The sequence below is a fragment of the Terrapene carolina genome, unplaced genomic scaffold (genome assembly GCF_002925995.2).
Source record: "Terrapene carolina triunguis isolate 2854851 unplaced genomic scaffold, T_m_triunguis-2.0 Scaffold68, whole genome shotgun sequence".
NCBI lineage: Eukaryota > Metazoa > Chordata > Testudines > Emydidae > Terrapene > Terrapene triunguis.
Window position 1 is genome coordinate 15,325,902 of NW_020664419.1, and position 22,500 is coordinate 15,348,401.

Here is a 22,500-nt window from a genome sequence, read left to right on the forward strand (position 1 = left end):
CCGCTCATGCCCAGGGGGCCGCCCGGGAGGTGCAGAGACCCAGCCGCACATGCCCAGGGGGCCGCTAGCGACAAGCCCGGAGAGGCTTTCGAACCAGGCGGCGAGCCGGAGTCTCGCTTGATTCTGCGCTCCAGTTCCCAGGCTGCCTCAGCTCCAGCACAGGGCCAGTCCATACAACAAAACACAAAGTGCTTTGCGGAGCAAATCCGGGCCGGTTCGGAGCCTGGCCTGCGAGGCTGCCTTGTGCAGGGCTTTCTAGCATGTGGCTGGCTGCGGGCACCATCTCCCCTCTACCCCCCTCCCCTCCGCCCCCAAAGCTCGGGAGATCAGATGCTGACTTTGGGAGTTCCTCCTATTCCTTGTATGGAAAGCGGCTCGCCGAGGCTCATCTAACACCCTCCCCCCGCTGTGACTTTCCCCAGCTCCCTTTTCTTCTTGCTCGTAGCAGGGAAGCAAAGGAGAAATCTCCCAGCCTCTGCTGCTTCCCACAACTCAGCCCCTCCAACACCCCCATGCCCGCCGCCGCCTCCTCCGCCTCTCCCCTCCCCTCCCCTCCCCTCCTCCGCAATCGGGAATAAATCAGGGAAGGAGCGAGCCGGGCACGCCAGAGCGAGCGGAGATCTGTTCCAAAAGTAGCCCTGATGGCGGCGGATCGGATGGAGCCGGAGCTGCCGCTGGAGTAGCGGCGAGTCAGAGTATCTCCCTGGATCCCCCGCTCCACCCACAGATCTCAATCGGTCTCCTCCCCACCCCCAGCTCCGCTCCCTGCTGCTGTGCCCATCGCTGGGCGGCTCCTCGGAGAAGGGGGGGCACTTTAAAAAGCAAAACAATCCCCTACTCCTTTAATTTTATTATTTGTTCCGTCTCCGTGACTGGGGGGATCGATCTTCGATCAGGAAGATGGCTGCTGGCTGGCTGCTAGTCTTTAGTCTGACACTTTTCCAGTCCCTGGTGATGAACCTGTCCTCCGAAGGACCCTTCCCTTCTGCCACAACGTAAGTCCCACCTGAGTTTGGATCTGGACTGGTTTTTGGTTTTAAATTGGGTGGTGGGGAAGGAAAGCGTTTCACTGGGAAAGTGGGTGTGTGTTTGGGAGAGGGTGGCGATTGTAATTTGCAGGAGAGTTCTCCTTCCTGGGGAGTGGGGGAGCCCTGATCATAAAGTGGTAACTGGGGTACACTGCAGGATTTTGGCTGCTTTTGTTTTAGCGATCCAGGCTCTCCAATAGATGGTAACTGAGAAGAGCGAGAGCAAGACCAGGGAAAGCCAAGTACTATACTTTTGAGTCAAGGGATTTACATGAGAGCAACACTCCAGAGCAGATCCCAGTCTCTAAATATACCCCCAGCAGTTTAGCTGTGCTAAGAGGAAAGTTTCTAGTTGCACACATTCCCCTCTCCCCGCCCCCACCAGCTTCAAAGGTTATTTCTGTGTGACTGGAATTTTAACACTTTCTATTTTTAAAAATACTGTAGCAATTTCTTTTTTTCTTTTTTAAATAAAAGATGCATGTAATACATGTCCTTGCCTTTTCCATGCATGTTTCCAAGACAGTTGTTGTTGTAATTTTTGGATGAAGATTTTAAATGTATGTATGCGCTCATTTCTACTTGGATTTCCTCCAGTTCACAACATTAATATTTTGACAGTTCCAGGTTTGTTTTGTTCGTGTGGTTTTGTGTGTGCGCATGCATGTGCAAAAGCAGACCTTTTTGCATGTTTAAAGCAACATAAGTAAAGTAGCCGTGTTTTCATGCAGACTCTCAAACATTAGCCATCACAATAATTACTTAAGGGGATTCACCTTTGCACCTTCAAGAGAAATATTCTTAGTAATAGCTGTTTTATGTTGCTGTTTTGCATGGATGTAATAGAAAATTTTAAAGCGTTGCGCAGTTATTAACATGAAAGTGTATCCCTGAACAAAGCTAGGATCACATAATGAAAAGCATGCAAAACAAGAAGGAGGGGGGGAAATAGCCCAATATGTTATATTTTAGTTTCAGTCAGACACTTATAGGATAAGAAACAATGTGGACTAATGACCACATTTTCTTTTTAGAAGCACTTACTTTAGTTCCTGGGTTAAAACCTCTCATTAGATAACTTTATGTGGATGGCTCACTTTAATGCATTTTACATAAGAAAAACAAAGCTAAGGGTAGTCTTCTGTGTTGTTTGATGCTGGGCAGAATTTACTGTCCTGGCTCATTCTGTACAGGAGATTTCTGTGATTACCAGTAGTGCTTTTTCACCAATTAGTGCTGCTGGTGTGTTAGAATTGGTTTCAGTTCTCTGTGTTGGTTCTATTATATATTGGAGCAAGACTAAAAGGATGCACACACTGGTACAAGAAAGAAAGGGATTAAGAAAGATAACTGCGTAACCACTTAATATCTTTTAGATTGCATAAATGAAGCCTTGCCTTTTCATTTTCATTTACTTTTATTTTCTTGGACTGAAAGAGTTACAAAGATGTGCTGTGTAAAACAAGAAGAGTTAACTAAAAAATAATGCTAGGATACCCGTCTTTTAAATTCTTGCTACTCTTAGACACCACCATCCTAGATCAAAAGACTATCTCTTAGTGAATTGATAAATCATGTTATATACAATTATTCACAATTGATCTTCTCCTTAAATTTATCTAATTCGTAACAGATAAAGAAATGGAAACCAACACGACGGAAAGCAGATACTATAATTTCCAAGTAGAATTATGGGTCTCTTTTTACTTTGAGATACTTTTTAAAAAATGTTAGTAGTCCACTCAGTCCATATTTGCTTCTTACAGTCACAGTTACTCTTACTATCTATTCATGATGATAAGAGCAAACATCAGCAGAATAAGGTATTAGTTAAGCAAAGAACTTTAATGATAAAGAATGCACAATAAAAATATCTTTTCTCTTGGTTAACAGCATTTATATGTTCTCCACAATCTACTTACTGTCTGTTTTTTTTAAATCAAGCCATTGAAATATTGTAGAAAGAATCCACAGTGTCTGCCTATCCTTCATAATAATGTATTTCCTCTCTTAAATGAAATCAAAGAGCAAATAAGTCTCATTTCATTTAGGAGACAGTTCAGCAGGCTGGTAGGAGGACTTGTTTTGCAAAGAGTAATGATGTAACAGGTGAAGCCGAAAACAATGCTAGGATACTGCTTTTAACAACTGCAAGTTTAATGATGCTTTGCTCACCAGTGTATAGTGTAAATAGGGAAGAACAAAGTGAAAATGACACAAGTGAAAATGTCTGTGAGTGTAAATCATTTTAGATGTAAATACCAGTAGTAACAAATAGAAAAAAGACCGAGGGGGTGGGAAGAAATGAAAGGGATACTAATAGTTGAAAACCAAAGGCTGTTTAATGCCTGATATGTCACATTCATCTAAAAGTATTTTCCCAATATTTTTAATATGCACCCCTCTCTTTTATCATTTATTTGAAAAGTTGGTGTTAGGCGGCATTTGAATATTGCTTGGGTGGGTGTATTGTAATTTAAAAATTAGCATATACAAGGCTACATAGTTGTTGATTTTATCAACAATTGTTTCCCACCCCATTATCCTGTGAATTTTGCATCAGTTAATGTCATTCTTATGAGATGTATCTTTCCTGCACAACTCAAGAAACTCATGTAATCAATACAGTGATATAAAAATATATCTTTTTTGGTAAAGAAAAACTCAAAAGCTTTCACTAGTGTCTCTTAGATAGAATCTCAGGCATTTGATCAATTTCACTACTTTGGCTTTGATATGTTTACCCAGCAAAATAGGGGGAGTCAGCTTATTAGAAACATCTATACTGAATGAAATAGAAACCTGAGCTGTTCATTCAAAAGCAGAAAATATGTTATAGTCACATAGTGCTGCAAGCAGCCAACGTTAGAATATTTTAATCAGATTGAAGATTTTCTGTGTTGGGATATGCAGGCATATTGATGGATATAACTTGATCTTTTGATATAAGGTTTGACAACTGATCAATATATATTGCACATTTAGTTAAATATATCATTTTCACTGTGTCAAAATATTAAGGAATTATACAATGCACTAAATTATACAGTGCACTAAAATATACAGTGGTCTCTTATGTTTTGACTTCCAGTAATTCAGTCATATGTGCAACATTGCATACATTTTGCACTTGTATGAGAATATTTTTTTTATATGGTAGACCTATCATACTTGTAACTGAACTGCTGGTAAAAGTACACAATGCATTTCTTTCTTTCTAGTCTTATATGTACATTTAATGTCTATATATATCTAGATACAATATTTTAATGTTAGATGTATTTTTTAATTTTATTTAGAAGGACAGCCTAGCACACTATTGCTGCTATATGAATAAAATAACAGTAATAGAAACAAAATAAGCCATTTTAATTTCAGATTTTTTTTAAAACAGTCGTACTTTTGATATCAACTAAAAAGCAGTAATTACAGTAGTGCTGATATTTACTATAACACTGATTAACATAAAATGTAAATATGTACTCCATGCTTTGAGAGGACTAACTTGGATATTTTGTTACACAATTTAAAACTTAACAGTTAAGTGTTTGACAAATTTAGGATTGGATCCTATTAAATTCAATAGGACTGCTTTTGTGTATGTATTTGCAGGATTGGGCTCATAGTTTGGTTCTATCAAATCCTTTAAAACATTTTCTGTCTTTAGTTCTCTCTTTTTTTTAAAATGACTCTCTCTTAATGTTTGGATTTTAAAATAAGAAGTATAAGCTCATGACATAACCGAGACAGACTTTGTCACTTGGAATGAGTTATAAGATTTATTAATATTATTCAGAATATGTAAAATATGCAAGAATAACAAGGAAATTGTGCATATACTTATAGACAAGCAAACATTTAGTAAATAAAGGTCTAATCCTGCAAACACTTACTCATGTGAATCACCCTTTCTCTCTTTTATGTCATTAGGATTACTCATTGAAGTAAGGATGACACACATGAAAGGACTGGGATCTTTATCTTTTGGTTTTTGTGCATGGTCCTACCAAGTGTAATTCTACCATTAATAACTATACAGGCTAGACTTGATATTCTGTATCACTTTCTGTATTAAATGATTAGTGACAAAGGGTGGACAGAAGACATTCACAGTGTGTATTTTAAATGTGCTGATAAACGTACATACTTCATTTTGATACTTCCAGTATAATGATTATTTGATCCTTTTATTAAAAAAAATCTTTGATAGCAAAATATCCTATTTAGCTTTGAAACTAGTTGTAATATATCAAGTACTAGCACTTTTGAAAATAGCATTGTTTTGGTATATTCAGAAATACTCTCTGCTATAAAAAATACCCCATTGACGTGAGCCTTCGTGTAAATGGAACAGAGAGAGGGAGCCAAAAGATGTAATGCACTTAGAAACAGAGAAGTGAAGTATCACCTCTTGGTGTGTTCTCAGCATCATGTGTCTGCGTGCCAAACACTACACAAGATGTGTAAAACCACAGGTGCTTAAAACACAGTCTTATGAATGTATGTCTAGTAGAAATAAATTTAAAGCAGAGTGCAAAACAGCTTGGTGACCAGTGTTGTTTTTCTTTTGTGTGTGTATGTATATCGGTGTGCATGATGGTGATAAATGAAAGTTATTTGGATTCGCAGAACATGATTCCATTTATTATATTTATTATCAGTGAATGGGAGTTTCTTGGTATTTTGGTTTTATTTCTTTCCCTCTTGTTAGTGTTTTGATGTCCCCTCTCCTCTCCATTCCCATGGTTATTTCTTCTAAGGTTTTCAAACCTACAGCTGTTACATTTTATTAGGTATGAAAATCTAAGCTGAAAACTTGCAGCATAGTCACTGATCAGAAAGAGATTTTCATTGAAATAAATCAGTGGTTTAGGGTTCTTGCCATCTTTAATCTTACAATGATGCTATTTTCAGAACTGCATTGCTCATACCCTACAAAATGATTTTATCCAAGAACTCAGCTGCTAGAAAGAGAGGGAGGGAGCCTGGCAGTATGTTAGTTTTATATGTGTTCACTTAAATAGAAGGCCTTTGGTGTAGATTTTTTTAAAAACAATATTAATTTAGCTGACCACTTTAATTTGGGGGAGGGAAATGGTCAAATTTTAGTTTAACCTTTTGCAAACGATAAACAGTAAACTGGGTTACACAAATCCACTGATAACTGAGGTTAGACCTTTTAATGCCTTGATCCTCCGGCCCTTACTCATGTGAGCAGCTCTTACCAAAGCAAGTAATCTCATTTAAACCAATGAACTATAATAAGATTTGAGGGTTGCAGTACTGGGTAGTATAACAGAGAGAAGAAAATAGACCAGTCCTACTCGAACTTGTTTTAATGGAAGCAGGATTGGGCCCGAAACTCCCTTGTATTTTTATAGATGAACTAGAGTTTCTCATCCCTGTATGCCTATATATATATTTTGTTTAGCGAGTTTATAAAGATATTCGTGACTAATGCCAAAATTGTGGACTTGGGATAAAAACCCTCTCCTCTGCTTAGGAAGAAGAAACTTCACCAATCTATAATGCTGGGAATCAAATTGTTACTTGGACCCCAACTGTAATTTTGCTAAAGTCAAATGCTGTGGTTTATTTTTTGTCTCTAGTAAATACGGAATCAGGCTTATTTACAGAAATGATACAAACTTATTTTCTGGATTTAAGCAATTAGTGACTCTAACACCTTGAAAAAATGCAAAGGTTTCTAATTACACCTCTACCCCAATATAACACGACCCGATATAACATGAATTCGGATATAATGCGGTAAAGCAGTGCTCTGGGGGGGTCGGGGCTGCGCACTCCAGTGGATCAAAGCAAGTTCAATATAACGCAGTTTCACCTGTAACGCGATAAGATTTTTTGGCTCAAGAGGACAGTGTTATATCGAGGTAGAGGTGTACCAAAAAACCGAAAAAAACCCCTAAAAACATATTCCTCATTTTTCTCCCTTGGGTAATCCCTATTCTCAGTGCTCTGTTTACTGTCAAAGCTCTCCAGTATGAGCATGTCATTCTGTCTACTGTCATTAAATGATGAGTATCAATCAATATTTAAATTATATGTGAACGAGAATGCAGCCCCAATTTTTCTTTTTGTACTTACTAAAGGACCCGATCCTACAACACCTTTCTCATTCATATAGTTCTCTCACATCAGTGATCCCACTGTCCCCTTGAACTACTCCTATGATTTGCAGGATTGGGCCCAAAGCTTGGATTTTGTAGTAATAAATGGTATTGCAAATAATAATGAACTGAACGATGCAATTACATATTATGGGCTTGATTCTCATCACTTCTGATCGATACCCCTATAAATGATGAGAGAATTTGTCCAGTATCTTATTTTGAATATGCTTTTTGGCTCCAACAGCATCATTATTTCCATATAATACTCTACTGATTGTAGAAATGGTTTAAATACAAACTGCAAATATATAATATTAATAGCCGAATCCTGCCCTCAGCTGAACTTGTAACACCTTGATGACATTAATGTGCTGGTTTGAGTTTAACTGAGGACAAAGTCGGGCCCAATAAGTCTAATTTTCTAGGACATTCAGTCAAATCTAGCCTGCTAATTACGCATATTGCAGTAGAACATGGGTGGGATTTTCAAAAGAGCCTGAGTGACTTAAGAGCCTGTACATACCTTATTGAAAATCAATTGGACTTGTGCTCCTAAATCACATCAGCACCTTTAAAAATCCCAGTTTGTATCAGAGGAGTATATCTAGGGGCCTTATTGCATAAACCTTACTCAAGCTAAAGCCCATGGCAACTTTGCCTGCATAGGGGCTGCTGGTTGGGGCCTTGGGTGTTTCCCAGGTGTGTAGTACTACACCTTTTTGAAACTGAGATTAGTTCAGATTGTGCAGAGTCCTCAGCATCATCTCCATCTTCCCATGCCCTGAGAGCTTGGATTTATGCAGTGAGGGGGCTGGGTCTCAGCAGGCCTGACACAGGAAGAGGCTGATCCCACAATGGACTGAGGCAACATGGGTGATACACATCGCTCCCTCTCACGAAGATCCCGCTAGTAAAAGTGACACAGAATGGAACTTTGTTGGTGGAGCTGACGTTTGATGAGGGTGGAATTGTTGTCCAAAGGGTGACTCCAAAGCAGCTGTCCTATGAAGCAGGGTTATCGGTTACAGGGGGCACAGATCCTATCTGTATAATAAGTGCTAATGCTCATTCCACATGGAGGCCAGTCCTGGCCCTGATGTTGTTTGAAAAAATAAAAGCAACTATGCTGATATAACAAACTTGCAAAAGCCTTGATGTTTCCCCCGCTGTTTTATTTTTCTGGGCTTTTGTTGAGACATCATTAAATATATAGTGTTGTGCCAGAGCGTAGAGAACGCACATGATTTACAAAGGGAAAAATGTCAACTATGGCTTTGTACATGATTGCTTCATTTGTTTACAAACGACTGTCTTTAATGGGAATTAATAGTAAATTAATGAATTATGTAATGATGGGATTGATATTTGAAAGATAATATCCCTATGTTCCATACAGTTTCACTCCTGAGCACATTTCCACTGTGACAAAAATCAGTACTAAATGTGTCTGATCTGTATTCCTTAAAAGGTGTGAACATTTGTTACCATACAGTAACCTCACTTACATCAATGAGATATCTTCCATGAGCAGTGACTTCTTATTTGAGTCAAGTTTTGCCGAATCAAACCCCATGTTTTATATTCTTGATTTGGGGTCAGAATCTGACCCTAATCAGTGAACCTTTGTTGAGAAGCCCCATTTATATCAGTGGGGTTATTTGCATGGGCAAGAACTCATCATATGAGTAAGGATTTGCAGATTAGGCCCATAGCTTTCCTTTGTTTTTATTTTTAAATAACGGGTCCTATCTTGCTCCCATTCAGTTCAATAGGAGTTTTTCATTTACTTCAATGGGAGCAAGATCAGACCCAAAATTCCCCCTCCCCCTCGTAGAATATCGGGGTTGGATGGGACCTCTGAAGGTTATCTAGTCCAACCCCCTGCTCAAAGCAGGACCAATCCCCAACTAAATCCCCAAATGCCCCCCTCAAGGATTGAGCTCACAAGCCTGGGTTTAGCAGGCCAATGCTCAAACCACTGAGCTATCCCTCCCCCATATGTGCCAGTGGTGGAATAGAGAGGCAACAAGCTGGATTTTTGTTCCTCGTATGATTTTTTGCTATTTATTTACAAAGATTCTAACAAGTTTATGAAAAAGATTGACATTATATTGCATCAACAAATCAGCAAGCTTTTGCAGTTAATTACAGTAATTCAAAATCAGTCTGTCTTTATTTGAGGCAGTGCCTCAAATACTCATAGCATATGAATGTGGGGTTATAATATTTATGGTTATAATAAACCTTGCTTCTATGGGATTTTTTTACCCTCTTTAATTACCTTCTCTGCTTCTCTCCCCTTCCTTGCTTTTTAAGAGTTCAATAGGAGAAAGAATGCAGATCAGCTGTGATAGATACAGATTTTGCAAATAATTATTTGGACCCTGGAACCTGAAATTGGGTCGGTGTGTTCAGCGCCCAGTCCTGCCGCCCTTACTCACCTGACTCACATAACTTCAGCTGGGCTACATGTGTGAATACGTCAAGCAAAATTTGGCTCATGTTTAGCAAAAGCTCTGATGTGACTAGATAGAGTAAAATAAAGATTGCAGTCATCGTTTTCCTTGGCATGCTACCGAAAGTGCATTTTGTTTTGGATGTCTTAGTGCAGCCATATTTTCTGAGGTAACAATTTTTACCGTAGGATAGCTCCTCCATATGACATCATTGGGGGTTGGGCTCTGTGAGTTTATTCTGGAAGTGCAGCTATTGCATGCGTCATGTTCCCCTCTGCACTTTGCCAGTTTCCCAGAAGCTATCAATGCAGGAAGTCATATGGGTAAAAACACCTTATACAATATATAATGTATTTTATTATCATCATCATTATTAAAAATTCTATAGAAAGAATAACATTCTGTACTAGGGTTTATGTCACTCTGTCAAAAATGACATTACCTGTTCCTGAGTCACTGGTAACTTGGAATTAAATAATCTTATGAATCAGTGTCCTAGTAGACAAAGCACAATATGGGGTATTAGTTGGTGTCTGCGACAGACCACCAGATCACACTATGGAACAGAATGATGAGCTCCTTACTCACCTATTTGGAGTGTGCAGGAAAAAACAACAACTGTGTGATTGTGGGGGACTTCAATATGAGCGACATACGCTGGAAGTATCATGCTGCCAGTACTAAAACATCCTTGGAATTTCTAAATATTATAGAATTCAGTTCAAACTCAACGTGTTGCATCCAACCCAGGGGAATTTAATATTAGACCACATCTTGACAGATAAAGAGAAAGTGGTCACAGAACTAAATATTAATGGTAGCTTAGGTACAAGTGATCATGACTTGATCACATTTCTAATGTGCAAACGGAATAAAGTCCAGACCAGTAATAAATATACTTGATGCTTTAAAGGGCCTGTTTTACAAAGCTGAAAACAATTACAAGTTAGATCAGCTCAGAGGAAAAAATTTAATCGGAAAAATGTGAATGATAATTAGGAATTGTTTAAGAACACTTTACTAGATGCCAAAAAGCCACAATCCTACAACCAAGGAAGAAGGATGTCATGGTTAAAAAAACAACCTGGTTTATAAGGGAAGTGAAGGCAGCTATAAAAAATAATAATATATAACAAATGGAGGAATGAGAGTAAGGAATTATAAAAAAAAAAATCCTTTGGGAAGTAAAGGAACACAAGGAGAAATTTGTGGCCAGCAGTATAGGATAATAAGAAGTTCAAGTATGTTAGGAACAAAAAGAATCCTAACAATGGTATTGGTCCATTAATAGATGCAACTGGTGGAATTACTAATGAAAATGCAGAAAAGCCAGAATAGTTCAATAAATATTTATGTTCTGTATTTGGGGAAAAAACAGATAACGATGTTATATGATAACACACTTTCCATTGTATTAGCATCTCAGAAGGATGTTCAACAGCAGCTACTACAGTTAAACATTTTTAAATCAGCAGGTCTGGATAACTTGCATCCAAGAGTTTTAAAAGACCTGGCTGAGGAGCTTGCTGGACCATTAATATTTGTTGTTGTTTACAATAAGTCTTGGAAAACTGGGGAAGTTTCAGAACACTGGAAGAAAGCTAATTTTGTGACAATATTTAAAAAAGCATAAACAGGATGACCCACAGGTAGTTATAAGCCTGTGAGTTTGATGTGGGTCTCTGGTAAGATAATGAAGCATCTGATACAGGACTTGATTAATAAAGTATTAAAGGAGGGTAATATAATTAATGCCAATCAATATGGGTTTATGGAAAATAGATTCTATCAAACTAATTTGTAATCTCATAAAAAAAGATATCAAGTGTGGTTGATATAATAATGTTGCTGTAATATACTTAAACTTCTGTATGGTGTTTGACTTGGTACTGGATGATATTTTGATTAAAAACTAGAATGATGTAAAACATGGCATACTTTACATGGATTAAAAGCTGGTTAACTGATAGGTCTCAAAATACAATTTTAAATGGGGAATCATCATTGAATGGATGTGTTTCTAATGGGGTCCATCAGGGATCAGTTCTTGACCCTCTGCTAGTTAACATACTTTTCAGTGACCTGGAAGGAAACATAAAATCAGCACTGATGAAGTTTGCAGATGACGGAAAAATTGGGGGAGTGGTAAATAATGAAGAGGACAAGTCACTGATGCAGCGTGATCTGAATCACTGTGTAAGCTGAACACAAGCAAACACTATGCATTTAATATGGTTAAATGTATACATATAGGAACAAAGAATGTAGGCCATACTTACAGGATGGGGGACTCTATCCTGGGAAGCCGTGATTCAGAAGAAGATTTTGGGGTCATGGTGGATAATCAGCTGAACATATGATACAAGTGTTATGCTGTGGCCAAAAGGGCAAATGCCTCCCTTGGAGGCATGAACAGGGGAATCTCAATTAGGAGTAGAGAGGCTAATTTTACCTCTGTATTCAGCACTAGTGCAACTGCTACTGCAATACTGTGCCCATTTCTGATGTCCGCAGTTCAAGAAATATGTTCATAAATTGGAGAGGGTTCACAGAAGAGTCACAAGAATGATTAAAGGATTAGACAACATGCCTTAAAGTGATAGACTTGAGGAGCTCAATCTATTTAGCCTAACAAGGAGAAGGTTTAGGGATGACTTAATCACTGTGTGTCAGTACTGACGTGACAAACAAATATTTAATAATGGGCTCTTCAGTCTAGTAGAGAAAGGTAGAACAAGATCCAATGACTGGATGTAGAAGCTAGACAAATTCAGACTGGAAATAAGGCATAAATCTTTAACTGTGAGAGTAATTAACTGTTGGAACAATTTACCAAGGGTTGTGGTGGGCTCTTCATCACTGGCAATTGTTAAATCAAGATTGGATGTTTTTCTAAACTATATTCTCTAGGGATTATTTTTGGAGAAGTTCTATAGCCTGTGGGTTATAGGAGGTCAGACTAGATGATCACAATGGTACCTTCTGGCCTTGGAATCTATGCCTCTATAAATTATTAAATTCCTAAGGTATTTAAAAGACTTTCTACAGAACCTTGTTAAATGTCTACAGAACCCTGTTGGTTTCACCCTTATTACATTCTGTAGCACTTCTCTAGCCTGGAGCAGTAATTCCATTCTATATCTAAAACCGCTCTTCAAGAGGGGTTAAGGTGGAGGTGTGGGGGCCAGAGTTCTAAAGGGAGCTGTATCTGAGATTGGGTGGGATAGAACATTGAAGTACTGCATAAAGAGCGTTGGCCTTCTACAGTGGTAGGAGGTATGCACAGGTCCACATGCATTAACTAGTCAATCTGTTGGTGTTGCCAACTGTGCCCCCTTCCTCAGGGCTAAAACCATCCCTATGAGTGGATGATGCAGTTTCAATGGTATTTTTTCTGCAGAAGAATAACGAGAAAGGAGACTAAAGGGAGGGGTATTGTTTTTCTGCTTTAAATCCCCGTGGGCAAATATATTACATTATAGTTAAACTGGTTCAGTCTTTTCATATTGAGTCTCTCTGTGGGCTTGTTCTAGTCACTTAAAATCTGTGCCTCAGTTTTCCTCATTTATTAAATGGGGGTAATACTTACCTACTTCACAGGTGTCCAGTTTTACAGATGAGGGGCCTAGTACCTAGCCAAATGGGGGGGAGGGGGACTGTCTAGATTAATTTGTTACTTAAGGTTTGTATGAATGAATGAAAAGTGGTTTTATTTTTATACTCTCATTTTGCCTCAGAAAGCTGCATACACGTGATCTTTCCTGACAGGATAGTAATTCTGATTTATCTGCTTCCCACGGCAGATGCTTTTTATAGAACAAATGAAAAGTTGCTGTCACACCTAACCCTCCCCCCCTTTTTTGGTGACTGAAGGCCTGGGGCGTTAGGAGAGTTAATCCCCCAAATCTTTACTCCTGGGATGTACACAGATTGTAAAACATAAGCTCAGTAGCATTTTTAGAAACTAACACAGGAGTCAGCAAAAATGTACAGACAGCACTGTGAAAAAGACCAGCATATCTGATTCATGCCAGCAGTTAGTTACACTCATTTTGATATACCCCCATCATTTCCCCCAAATGAGAACACCTGAGGGGCTTATTTCTGGAATTAATGAGCTCCTGGAGTTCCCACTGAAGACAGTCGGAACTGGCGGTGCTCAGCTCATTTGAAAATAGGCCATAAACATCTTAAGTGTTCTCTAATGAAAACAGAGAGGGAGGCTAGTCCAGAGGTTAGGATGCTAGCCTAGGACCCATCCTACCTTGCAGGGGTGGTGTGTGAATAAATACATTACAGACAGAGGGGTGAATGGGGGCCACGTAAGTACTTAAGATAAATAGAGCTACTTAATGAAATTACTTCCAAGGAATACGCACACATGTTGCATGGGGGGCAGTGTAGTTGGGGGTGGATTTATTACAGACTATGAATTAATGCTATAACTAATGATAACCACTGAAGTAGCAAGTTTTTCAAATGCGAGTAACAGGCCTCTCCATGGTAATCATTTTTGACATGCACAACAGAAGGAAATTTGTATAATCCTTACAATGTTAATTTGTTACATTCAAAGTCACTTTCTTGTGTGGCATCTTGTTGCATTTGGCTTTTGCAGAAATGCTAGATTTGCAAGTGAGTGGGTGATCTGCATGAAGTGGTAAGGAGATTACATTAAACTAAATAGGTGGGACGAAATTCTGTTCTATATCTGAAGGCAGAATCTGGCTAAATTAATCCGTGTGTGACTTCAGTGGCATTACACCAAGGATGAATTTGGTGTAAATGTGCATGCATAAACGTCAACAGATATAATTTGGGACCTGAGTCTAATCTCCCTTACATCAGCATAAGTCAGAAGTAATTCTACTGAAGTGAATAGAAGTTATATTGGTGAATGCAAGAAGAGAATCAGGCCTGTACCATATACAACCAAGGTTCAGGATGAATCTGCATAAAATAATTTCTTATTGTGCATATGCAGGTTTTAATCCTCGGGGAATGAGTCATCACTGTCAAGGCCTGATTGTGTAGATTGTATAAAATAAAATGTATTACATGATCATATTAGGCTACGCAAAGGGAAATAGTAACATATCACAAAGGAAACCATGCATGATATCAGATGTGGTCATTTGTCTTCCCCTTAAATTATCAGCTCTGACATCACTTCATTGTCTATGCATTGCTGAGCCAAGTGTCCATGTAAAAGAGGACTTTTTAACATGCTATATGGCATGGCAAATTGTTCCTTCAGATTAGCAACAAATGCTATTTTGTATACATATGTGATTGCAAAGGAAGTATTTTCCCTGTTTAAAACACTGTATATTGTCTAATACCGTGAAGTCTAAAATGTAAATGGCTTTCACACATTTTGCCTTTTTTTTTTTTCTTTTTTTAAAGAAGCAATTAGTTGTAGAGCTCAGCATTTCATTTCAGCTTGGGTAGGAATGATCAAAGTCATTTATTTTAACCCCTCATTATGCAGAGCTGATTACCTAGTCCACCATCTGGTGCAAAAGCTTGATTTTTTTTTTTCAGGTATTTATATTTAAAATCTTCACAAAATCTAAAGCATCAGAGTTCTGCAAAGTAAAATCTTGATCTTTGTCGCAAGAGATATATTGGAAAATATTTACCTTCTCTCTTCTCCACCAGGAGTTGAAATATACAACGGGGTTTAAAGAGGAGACTGGTCTAGGGGTGAGAATGGGGTGTAGGAATGCCTGGGTTATATTCTCCTGCCAATGCCGAGTTTACAATGGCGCCAGTGTCTCCATGGAGCTTGGGCCCATGTTCAGATGTGGCCCTGGCCTGCTCCGCTTGCACTGCTCCCTTAGACACCGCCAGCCTGCTGGCTCCCCCAACCCACCACTTGCTCCTCTCGGCCTGCCTTCCGGCCGAGGTCTCCTCTCCGCCCCCCGCCCACGACTTGCTCCTCTCGGCCTGCCTTCCGGCCGAGGTCTCCTCTCCGCCCCCCGCCCAACACTTGGTCCTCTTGCCCTGCCTCTGGCCGAGGGCTCCTCTCTGCCTCCTGACCGGACCACAGTGCGCCTCCGGCTCTGGGCAGTCTCTGCTTCCCACCACCTGTGGGGGCTCGCCTGTCTCCCCGGAGCTGAGCTGCCTGGGACTGGTACAGAAACCTGGCCAGTCTCAGCCAGGTGGTGGTGGGGGGGAAAGTGTGGGGGGTTTGGCTGGGCTCTTCCAGGCAAATGAGCCCTGAGGGAACCTGGCTGATCGCGGCACTCCCGAGGGGCTGGAGCGATTCCCCACCCTGGGACCAGACCTGGCTGCCCTGCTGGCTGAGCCCGGCAGACATAGTCGCCTCCCAGCAGGGCTGGTGAGTGTGGCCGGGAGGCAGGACGTCGGGGAGTGGGTCTCTGGAGGGGTTTGGATAGGGGTGCTGGGCTGTGAGGGGGCGGGGAAGATCTCTGTGTGTTGGAGCATTAAGGAGTGGGAGATCTCTGGGGGGTGCTGGGCCATTGTGGTGGGGCTGTGGGCAGGGGGGCGCTGGGCAAGGGTGGTGTTGTGCAAGGAGCTGTGCATTTGTGGGGGAGGGGACTCTGGGGGATGCGCTGGGCATAGTGGGTCTGGGGGGGCACTGGCCATAGGGAGTCAGGGGGGTGTTGGGCAGAGGGGCTGTGTGCTGTGGCGTGGCATGGGCCTGCTTCCGAGGGGAAGGGGCATGCTGGCAGCACAGGGCCGGGTGGGCCACTGTGCATCTGGCAACTGCCAGTTTGTAAATAGTGCCCTCGCACTGGTCTGGATGGAGCAGAGCCGCCCTGCTATGGCATGCCCCATTGGCTCTGGCTGGCCTCTTGCTCCAGAGACTGACCCTCCCCCACGCCATGCTCCATTGCCCCAGGAGCGGCGCCAGGGTTTTTGCCGCCCTAGGCGGGGGGTCCTTCCACGCTCCCGGTCTTCGGCGGCAATTCTGCAGCGGGGGGTCCTTCCGCACTCCCGGTCTTCGGGGCACTTCGGCGGTGGGTCCCGGAGCGCAGAAGGACCCCCCGCTGCAGAATTGCTGCCGAAGACCCGGAGCGCGGAAGGACCCCCCGCCGCAGAATTGCCGCCAAGGGCGGCAAAATGCCGCCTCCCAAATCCTGCTGCTCTAGGCAACCGCCTAGGTCACCTAAATGGAAACGCCAGCCCTGCATTGCCCCAATGGGGGCCCACAAATATGTTTGACACGGGGCCCACAAAAGGTTAATCCAGCCCTGTCTCCTGCGTAAAGTCAAGGGGCTGGGAGTTAGAAGAACTCTTATACTGTTGACTCACTGTATGATCTTCAGCAAGTGATTTAGGTCTTGATCCTGTAGAGCACTCTGTTTCCATTAATCATAACGACATTGGGAGGTGGCTGCTCTCAGCACCTTATAGAAACAACCCCTTAAGTTTCTCAGTGCCTTAGTTTCCCAGTCCGCAAAATGGGGCCTAACAATACTCATCACTCCCTCACTGGGATGTTGGAAGACATAATTGGTGAATTTCCTCATGGAAGTAGGTACTTGCATGTGTAAACAGAGTCACTGTGCACACAGATTGGCATTTTTACACACAAGTATCCATTATGTGTCACAAATAGAGATTTCCCCCACCCCCGCCGTTTCTGCAAGGGGGAAACGGCAGAGGGAAAAAATCTCTATTTGTGACGCATAATGGATACTTGGTGCTTAAGATTAAGCACCAGCGACTGAAACTTTGGTTCCATGTTTTTATTCATCCGGAGCCCAGTTCTGCCACCTATACACTGAGTGTAGTATCTTACTCCACAAGTAGTCCATTGAGGACAATGGAACAATCTATTAATGAAGTATTACAACAGTAAGGAACTGGGCTCACAATGTACTTGTGACACAATTTTGTTATAAAGTTACTTCAACCCAATCTAAATCAAATATTTGCCTGGATCCTCTCTATACATCAGACAGTTGCCTAGGCATAAGTCAGCTTTGTGTTTGAGCTCCTTTAAAAAGAGTTAAATAAAACAATTATGGTTCTAAATGGGGTGTAGAACTGCCCCTAGATTAGGTATAATTAACATAATAAAAAAAACAGATGTAGCAGCTGTGACACACACATTAAAATCTTGAGGTTTTAATTGAAATGATTGTTTAAAATAAAGACATTTTTGTACTTATATATCCTATAAACAGAGATATTAAGTGTTTTTGTACCCAGTGGTAAGGGTAAATATTTGACTTGAAGCTTGCAGTTACTAACTAGTCAGACGAGATGCTACATTACACAAAGATTAGAAACCCCACTAAAATTCAGAAAGTTACTCACTGTTAATCATCTGAGTGAAATTGCAATGGTAGCATGATAAGCAGGTAGGAAGAGCAATACAGAAGGGAGGGAGTTAGGGAGAGACTATTGGCAGAAAAGAAAAGGCATGTTGACATTACAGTACGTGGAGAGAAAAGTTAGGGTGATACTTTATCAAGTGAAAAGATAGTAACATAATTGGGCATGATTGAAAAATGAATAGAGGTGCAGAATATCAAAGTGGAAACAAAAGAGGTAGAACAGTGATAAATACTAGATAACAAAGGTGAATCCATATGGAATAGTCACTTCTACAAAGATTACGCTCCAAGATAGTGGAAGTCACAGAGAGGGATTTTTGTTTGTTTTGGGGTTTTAACTAAGCTCTGTGAATTTTCTGCTGATCAGTGCTTTCATTTCAGTTTTGTAGTCTTGTGCATGCAAATTTAGTACTCTAGCCCAGGGATTCTGAAGACAAAATGTTTGGTGACCTCGGAGTGCAGCCACCAACTCTTGCTGGTGGCCGTGCTGACAATTTTTCCTAAAATACTTAATTAACTTTAGGAAAAACAAATAATATGCATATATACATGTCCAAATCATTGTAATTTATTTTTCAGACTCAGTAATAAAAATATTGTACAGTGGCCTCTATTCTTTACTGGACCTAAACAGAATAGAAACACAAATAAGGTTCTTTGCATGTTCTTGTCTTTTTGTTGTTGTTTCTTTTGCTTTTTTAAAAAAATTTGCTAGATAGTAAGTCTGCTGCTGTGAAAAGTGATATTTGTATGTTTGTTAATATCACTTTTCACAGCAGACCTACTCAGCCCCACCAAGCCCTGGGAGAAATTAAGCCCTGGATGGGGAGGTGGGTAGGGAGGCTGCAGGACCCACGGACGACGGTGTGATTGGTGAGCCTGGGACCAGAGCCTGGAACCAGAGCCTGCTACTGTGTGGATGGAGCCTGAAGCCCCGTGGCCGAAGTCTGCCCCCTCCCCCACCCCTGAGAAAGTGGGGAATTCACCAACTGCCTGCACCTCCAGCGTTTGTGTCTCTGGAGGGGGGCAGGGCCCGACCCCTGCTGGTGGCCCTGGGAGAGGGGCCACTGCTCCCCACTCCCCTCACAGCCCAGGAGGCTCTGGCTGCAAGAAGAGCCACGGTGGCCACATTTGAAAAACACTGCTTCTAGCCAGTGCTACTAGTCTTTCACATTCTTGATTCACAGGCCCGTACTGTACAAACTTCCCTAGACATCTCTGCCAGTGAATGTCACTGATGACCAATCACTTCACTTTTATTCCAGGTGTGAGAATTTCCTTTGCTGTGAGTAATCATTATGCTAATCTATGTGGCTGTGGATTCTTTTCTTTTTAGCTATGGACAAATTTCCATCAGTGACCAACATGAAAACAGCAAACTTATTTTCACCGATGATCTTCTAAGCTGTTATTTGGGCAGACCTCCATTAAAGAATGGCTAGTGCATTTATTTAGTAAACCAGCTTAGATTACCATGAGTCACATTCTGATACCCTTACTCATGTACTATCTTATTTCTTGAATAGTCCCACTGAACTCAATGATTCTATTTGGGGAGTAGGATAATATGCACCTTGAGAAAGGGTATTAGAACATGGCCCTGTAGGATCACTGGCCCTGATGGGGATATTTCTGGGTCACACTCTCAGTAGAGAAGTGATGCAATGAAAAACTGTAGCAATGCATTTGTTTTGGTAAATCCATCCAATTTTATTTATTTATTTATTTATTTCTTGGAAGCATCACAGAACTCTCCTAACCCAGATCATTTATATTGAAAAGTCACTCCCTGGTTGGCAATCCTTGTATAGCGCCATGCAGAAGAAGGGCATAACACTTTATGAAAAGAACATAATTCCCCTTAAATTATAAAATCAAAACAAAAATATGTGAGTCAGGAAGCTGGATTCTGTTCCTGGCTCTAGCACTGACCTACTGGATTGCGTTTCACAGATGGGTATCATCATCATCATTATATATTAGTTGTAATGCCTAGAGGCCCCAGTTGAGATCTGGTCCCCATTGTGCTGTGTGTAGTTAAAGAAGAGCTCTGAAAGGCTTACAGTCTACAAAAACAAGACAGAGTGGGAGGGGAAACAAGCACAGAGAGGTGCAGGGACTTGCCCAAAGCTGCACAGAAGATAATTGGCATAACATAACCCTGGACCCCTGATTTCCACTACAGGGCGCTAACTAATGTAGTTAGTCCTGTAGCCCAAGTGGTAAAAGTCTGCGTAAAGATGATGAATAATGGGGAGAAGGGTTGTCACAGCTGTGTATAAAAAATTTTGCTTTTTCCTTTTTTTTTTTTTTTAACAAAACAAACAAGAAAATGACATGCAAAAATGCTAAGTTATAGAACATTATTTAGATTGCAAAGTCAAATACTCCAAAGTTAGGAAATGTCAGCTTTTAGGTTGCCTATGCAATCTTGATTCAGCCCCCCTTGTGCATATGCATTATGATACTATCTTTAATTAAATTATCACATATGGATATTTCTACAAAAATCCATGCCTCTTTCAGGAAGTGGCTAATTATACTGTTTATCGGGAGTTAGTAGGCGCAGGTGCATTCTGGGTGAAGCCTTGTACCTAAACTTCAAAACGTGTTTTAAGTAGCATCTGCTCTTACGGAGTTACCCAGGAATTTGTCAGTAGCTTTCCCTATCAGAGATAACTAAGTGTTACAGTCTGTAAAAGTCCCAATCCAAACGTGCTCCACTTATAGGAATCCAGTCTAGCATATACTTATTTAAATGTCAGGTGAGCCACAAATTGGAGATCAACTGAAAAATAATTAATCCCAAGCCTGGTTAAAACAGAAACAGAGAAACTGATTACGGAGAAAGTATGAAACTGAGTTACCATCAGATACCTCTAAAAAGTCACGGTACGCTGCTTTGATAAACTAATAACTGGGGATTCTATAACTATTATAGTGAAACAACTCTACAGTAACTGAAATAGACCTGTTTATTTTTCCATGCAGGCTCATAAGTAGATTTTGGTCCATGCCCATCTGTACATATTGGGTTCCGGGAAGTGCTAAAGGATCCCCCCCCACAGCCTAAGGGGAGGACCCACAGGGCCTAAAACCCAAATGATTACGGGGGACAACTAATGGAAAAACAGGGACAGGAGTGTGGTCAAAGGGTCAAAAGAAGGGAACCTGACGGGGACACCGAGCAGAGAACCCCGGACAGCGCCCACTGCTCCTCAAAGGTGTCAAGGGAGCCAGTGGACGCCGGAAGGTGTGGGCCAGTACTCTCCACGCCGGACTACCTGCACCATAAAGGAACCTCTGCAGGGCCTGGAGGCGGAAGACATGGACCTGAGTGCGGAGGCACTTCAGGCCCTGCCCTCCCTCCTCCAGGGGCAGATGGAGGACCCCCACAGAGACCCAGTGCAGTGCTGGCCAAAAGAACTCCAGAATCGCCCTCCGGAGGTCGGCCAGGAAGCCCGGGGCCGGGACCAGGGTGTTGAGCCGGCACCAGAGCATGGACAGGACTAGTTGATTGAGTACCAGTGCCCTCCCGTGAAGGGAGAGGCACCGGAGTAGTCCTGTCCATTTCCGGAGCCGCTCCGTCACCCTGCCTTGTAAACCGTGCCAGTTCTCCGGTGGAGATGGATGCATGGCAGAAAGGTAAACGCCGAGATAGAGCAGCGGACCCGCGCTCCACCGGATGGCCTGAAGCGCAGGTGGGAGAGAGCTCGCCTGCCACCCGGCCCCTACCACCAGGCCAGAGCTCTTGACCCAGTTGACCTGGGCGGAGGAGGCCGCCGAGTACACTGTCTGGCAAGCCTCCACCCGCACCAAGTCGCCCGGGTCTTGGACCACGAGGAGCACATCGTCGGCATACGCCGACAGGACCAGCCGCAGCTCCGGCTCCCGAAGCACCAACCCCGTCAACCTCCTGTGGAGGAGACAGAGGAAGGGCTCGATCGCCAGAGCGTACAGCTGGCCCGAGAGGGGGCACCCCTGCCGCACTCCCCGCCCGAAGCTGACCGGCTCGGTCAGGGTCCAGTTGAGCCTGACCAGACACTCTGCGGAAGCATACAGCACCTGGAGAAAACCCACAAACTGGGGTCCGAAGCCTAACGCTCGCAGAGTGCCCAGGACATCTGTAGCGGGGTAGTTACCCCGCTCCTGCCTGAGGGGTTTAAAACAGCCCTGGCAGAGGGCTGGGGCAAAGGGAAAAGCTACTGGGCTGATTGGGGAAGTAGCCACAGCTGGGCCACGCCCCAATCAGGCCCCAGCTGGCTTGCATAAGAAGGCTGGGAGCCAAGAACTCAGGAGTCTCTCTCTGCCTTCAGAGGGAGAAGGGCCTGGCTGCAGTGAGCTAGAGACAGAGTACCTGAGTGGAGCAGGGCTGGGGACAGGCTGAGGAGCTGGGGAGCTCCAGCCTGGATAGCCCCAGGCTGCGGCCTAGTAAGAGGCCAAGGGGTACTGGGGGTTGCAGAGGGCAGCCCAGGGCTAGGCCAAGGCAGCAGGTCCAAACCCAACCTTGCCTGTGATGAGTGGCCTATACTGCAGTCTGCCCCAAGGAACGGGGGCTAGTTGATGACTG

The 22,500-nt window shown here is 42.2% G+C and overlaps 1 protein-coding gene across 5 annotated transcripts in view; it reads left to right on the forward strand.

Annotated features, from left to right (window-relative positions):
- The first annotated feature begins 606 nt into the window (after window positions 1–606).
- CACNA2D1 (calcium voltage-gated channel auxiliary subunit alpha2delta 1) overlaps window positions 607–22,500 on the forward strand; it is a 658,640-nt gene continuing 636,746 nt past the window's right edge. For 4 of the 5 annotated variants that reach the window (XM_026648660.2, XM_026648662.2, XM_026648663.2 and 1 more), the window contains exon 1: window positions 607–995. In XM_026648660.2, coding sequence (XP_026504445.1) covers window positions 901–995 — 95 coding nt within the window. In that variant the 5' untranslated portion in view covers window positions 607–900. The remainder of the gene's footprint in view (window positions 996–22,500) is intronic. The other variant, XM_026648664.2, reaches the window with a different exon arrangement.